Raw genomic sequence first — 4,868 nt, 5'->3', positions numbered from 1 at the left:
AAGTTTCATAGGGGAGACAAACCTAACCATTAAAACCTCTTCTCTTAAAAGCATGGACTGTGGAGCCAGACTGCCTGAATTTGAATCTCTTACTAAAATAGCTGTACAGTTTTGGACAAATTACTTAACCTCTCTCTGTACCTCAGTTTACTCATCTGTAAAATAAGAATAATGGTATACTTACTACATAGGGATGCTGTGAGGATTAATGAGTTAATCTGCATAAACCACTTAGAATAGTCTCTGGTTACAAAGGCAGTGTTGTGGAAATATTTTTATATTTGTTTATTTTTGTTTATTTAAGGAGCCGTGTAAAGCCAGTGGAGTATAGTCAGATGTATAGTTACAGCTACAACCAGTATTACCAGCAATACCAGAACTACTATGCCCAGTGGGGTTATGACCAGAACACAGGCAGCTACAGCTACAGTTACCCTCAGTATGGCTATACTCAGAGCACCATGCAGGTAACAGTGGTTTGGCAAGTCTGCCCTCTTGGGTTATGTTTCTCCACTAGAAATGGGTCATTCTCCTGGATGGGATTGGTAAGAAAAGGAAAAAATGGGGCTTCAGAAAAAAATGGGGAAAGCTGAAGCAACCTAGTTCCTCTGGTTAAAAATAAGCCATTATGGGCGTGGACCATGGTTTCACCATGCTACTCACTCACCTCTCTGGTCTCTTGGCAGACATATGAAGAAGTTGGGGATGATGCATTAGAAGGTAAGAAAGTTTGTTTATTCATTCCTCCGTCAGCCACTATCATGTGACTGTCTTATGGCTGGCACTGTTTTCAACTAAATGCTTAGAGACAGCCAGGTAAATTCTTCTCCAGAAGAACTTATGTTCTTAGTGGGAGAGCAGACTCAGCGTTGTTAGTGCAGATGGAGCCCAGAACAAGCAGCTACAGGGGAGGAAGCCCAGCACTGCCTAGGCTTGTGGCATTTGTTTGATGATTTATAAAACTCATTTTATTTGGAAAATAAACTATTATGAAATTGAACGTAACCCCTAATCCTGCAATGTGATAATAACCACTATTGATTGTTTTTTCTTTTTGAGACAGATCTCACTCTTTCCCTGGGTTGAGTGCCGTGGCATCATAGCTCACAGCAACCTCCAACTCTTGGGCTCAAGCAATCCTCTTGCCTTCAGTTTTTCTATTTTTAGTAGAGACGGGGTATTGCTTTTGCTCAGTCTGGTCTCGAACTCATGAGCTGAGGCTCTGCCTCCCAGAGTCCTAGGATTTTTGGTGTAAGCCACTGCACCCGGCCCAGTATTAATTTTTTATTAAAAATATTGGGCAGCACCTGTGGCTCAAAGGAATTGGGGGCTGGCTCCATATGCCAGAGGTGGCAGGTTCAAACCCAGCCCCGGCCAAATATATATATATATATATTTATTGTAGGTTTGGCCCCTGTGGCTCAAGTGGCTAAGGTGCCAGCCACATACACCAAGCTGGCAGGTTCGAATCCAGCCCCAGCCTGCTAAATAAACAATGACAAACAACAGTGACGGCTGCAACCAACAAATAGCCGGGCATTGTGGCAGGCGCCTATAGTCCCAGCTACTTGGGAGACAGTGGCAAGAGAATCACTTGAGCCCAGCTTGAGGCTCTGTCTTAAAAAAAAAAAAAATTTATTGTAAGCTCAGCACTCGTAGCACAGTGGTTAGGGCACCAGCCACATACACCAAGGCTGGCAGGTTCAAACCCAGCCCCAGCCTGCTAAATAATGACAACTGCAACAAAAAGTAGCCAGCTGTTGTGGTGGGTGCCTTTGGGAGGCTGAGGCAAGAGAATTGCCTAAAGCTCAAGAGTTTGAGGCTCCTGTGAGCTGTGATGCCATGGCACTCTACCAAGAGTGACGTAGTGAAACTGTCTCAAAAAAAATAAAAATAAAAAATATATATTTATTATAATTTTTATTGAATTGAACAGAAGAAAAGGAAAAGTACAATAGAAGGAATTGCTAAAAGGTCAAATATGGTTTCAAACAAGATATTAGTTCTGGCTCGGCACCTATGGCTCAAGTGGCTAAGGCTCCAGCTACAAACACCTAAGGTGGCAGGTTCGAAGCCAGCCCGGCCCGCCAAACAACAATGATGGCTGCAACCAAAAAATAGCCAGGCGTTGTGGCAGGCGCCTGTGGTCCCAGCTACTTGGGAGGCGGAGGCAGAGGCAGGAGACTCGCTTGAGCCCAGGAGTTGGAGGTTGCTGTGAGCTATGATGCCACAGCCCTCTACCCAGGGGGACAGCTTGAGGCTCTGTCTCAAAAAAAAAAAAAAAAAAAAAAAAAAAAGATATTAGTTCTGAAAGGATTTTCTCAAAAGGTTTTAAGAAACTATGGAAAACAAAAGTAAATTTTTCAAATGTTTCTGAATAGATACTAAGTTTAAGTTTACAGAAAGTAAAATTTATTTATTTATTTAAGACAGAGTCACTTCATCACCCTCAGTAGAGTGCCCAGGTGTCATAGCAACCTCAAACTTCCGGGCTCAAGCAGTTCTCTTGCCTCATCTTCTGGAGTAGCTAGGTCTACAGGCGCCCACCACAATGCCCAGCTATCTTTTTGTTTTAGAGGGCCCAGGCTGGGTTTGAGCCCACCAGCCCTGGTGCATGTGGTCAGTGCCCTACTCACTAAACTATGGGCGCCACCCTTGAGACAGAGTCTTATTCAGTTACCCTCAGTAGAGTGCCTTGGCAGCTGGGATTACAGGCATCCCCCACAATGCCTGGCTATAGTAAGAGACCAGGTCTCGCTCTTGCTTAATCTGGTCTCAAACTCCTGAGCTCAAGAAATCCACCCACCGTGGCCTCCCGAAGTGCTCAGAAAGTAAATTTAAACAGTTATAAAAGCAAATGTTGATTTCTTTTTTTTTTTGAGACATAGTCTCCCTATGTTGCCCTTGGTAGAGCACTCTGGCATCACAGCTCATAGCAATCTCAAACTCTTGGACTTCAGTGATTCTCTTGCTTCAGTCTCCCAAGGAACTGGGACTATAGGTGCCTACAACACAGGGCTATTTTTAGAGATGGGAGTGGGTCTTACTCTGGCTTAGGCTGGTCTTGAACTTGTGAGGTCAGGCAAGCTACCCGCCTAGGCCTCCCACAGACATTGATTTCTTTTTTTTTTTTTTGAGGGAGTCTCATTACATCACCCTTGATAGAGTGCTGTGACATCACAGCTTACAGCAATCTCAAACTCTTGGGCTTAAGCGATTCTCTTGCCTCCGCCTCCCAAGAAGCTGTGACTACAGGTGCCCGCCACAATGCCCTGCTATTTTGTTGTTTGGCAGCCCTGGTCTATGTGGCTAGTGTCCTAGCTACTAAGCTACAGGCCCTGAGCCAGCTTTTGTCAGATTTTGAGCTGGTGCTTTGGACTCGGTAACTTTGATCAGACTTACCAAACGAAATTTGAAATGAGGACTAGACCATAAAATCTAGGGTACCTCATAGCTAGAGACATTAGGTGCAGCTTTCAATGATATTTGTAATAACAGCCACCATTATTGTATTTTCTAAAGACATTATCCTACTTTCAGGGACATTGGAATCAGCCCCTAAGAGAAGAAACTGGCAGAAAGAATAGGGACCTTACTCTAGAACAGAGCCTTAGGATAATGGGAACAGAATCAAGTGCTTTGCAGCTATCCCCATAGCCTTCATCCTTGCTTTTTCTCCAGATCCCATGCCACAGCTGGATGTGACTGAGGCCAACAAGGAGTTCATGGAGCAGAGTGAGGAGCTGTATGATGCACTGATGGACTGTCACTGGCAGCCACTGGACACAGTATCTTCTGAGATCCCTGCTTTCATGTAGCAAAGACAAAGAACATGTCAGGACTGCTAGCGGAAGACCTTTTTAAAATTGTGTGTGAAGCCTTTTTTGAAATATGAGCTTTAAGATTTTAATCACCACCATTTCTGGAGGTTGTGAATATTTATGCAACCCTGCAACATTGACAGCGATCCATTTGCAGTTGAGAAGCAAGGGACCAACTGTTGAACAAAATTTAAATTGACTTTTTCAAGACAGTCTTACTTTGTCACCTTCCGAGTGCTCTGGTGTCATAGCTCACGGCAACATCCTCTTAGGTTCAAGCTATCCTCTTGTCTCAGCCTCCTTAGTAGCCTGGACTATAGGCACCCGCCGCAATACCTGTCTATTTTTTAAGAGATGAGGTCTCAAGCTGTTGTCAAACCCAGGAAAATGAGCTCAGGAAATCCACTTGCCTCATCCTCCCACGAGTGCTAGGATTACAGGTGTAATCCATCCACACTTGAGCCACCACACCTGGCCTCAGATTGCCATTTTGGTCACAACTATTGCCCCATGAAGTTATCTACACTCCTAGAGGACAGCTGGGTATACCCAGAGTGAGTTTGTAAACCATTAAGGTTTTCTGTTGCCTGAATTGTCAAAGCACCTGGTGTACCGCCATTATACATTGCTGGGGATGGGAGGAGCATGGCCCAATGAGGCATGTGTTGGTGGGAAGCAAGGGAAGATGCCAAACCTAGAATTAATGCCTCGTGCTTGACATCATAGGTTTAGTCTGCAATGCATTTTAGGTAAAAGCCTGCTTAAGGGCATCTGTGTGCCAAGACCCCAAATATTGCCCATTCCTTGGCCTTAAGTATTTTCCATGAGAAATGGCAAAGGAGTAACTTGACCAACCAAGAAGACTCAATCACAGACTGAACCACCTTGTCAACCTTACACCCATCGCTCCCATTTTCCAGCTTAATCGTGATAAAACATAACTGAATTTCATTTGTGCTAGAGTTTGACTGCTTTAAGGAAAGTGATCACTGTATCACAGCTCTCAAAGATCTAAGGCCCTAATTAAAACAGCCTCAGGTTGAAGAA

General features: G+C 44.2%; 1 protein-coding gene across 2 annotated transcripts in view; it reads left to right on the top strand.

Moving 5' to 3' along the window:
* The window catches only part of TRNAU1AP (tRNA selenocysteine 1 associated protein 1), a 23,335-nt gene extending 19,407 nt beyond the window's left edge, over positions 1-3,928 (top strand). For both annotated transcript variants that reach the window (XM_003800770.2, XM_023507462.1), the window contains exons 7-9: positions 305-467; positions 687-720; positions 3,682-3,928. In XM_003800770.2, coding sequence (XP_003800818.1) covers positions 305-467; positions 687-720; positions 3,682-3,818 — 334 coding nt within the window. In that variant the 3' untranslated portion in view covers positions 3,819-3,928. The remainder of the gene's footprint in view (positions 1-304; positions 468-686; positions 721-3,681) is intronic.
* Positions 3,929-4,868: the final 940 nt, after the last annotated feature.

The sequence above is a fragment of the Otolemur garnettii genome, unplaced genomic scaffold (assembly GCF_000181295.1).
Source record: "Otolemur garnettii isolate 467f Iridium unplaced genomic scaffold, OtoGar3 scaffold00184, whole genome shotgun sequence".
Lineage (NCBI taxonomy): Eukaryota > Metazoa > Chordata > Mammalia > Primates > Galagidae > Otolemur > Otolemur garnettii.
This window is presented reverse-complemented; position numbering and strand designations above follow the sequence as displayed.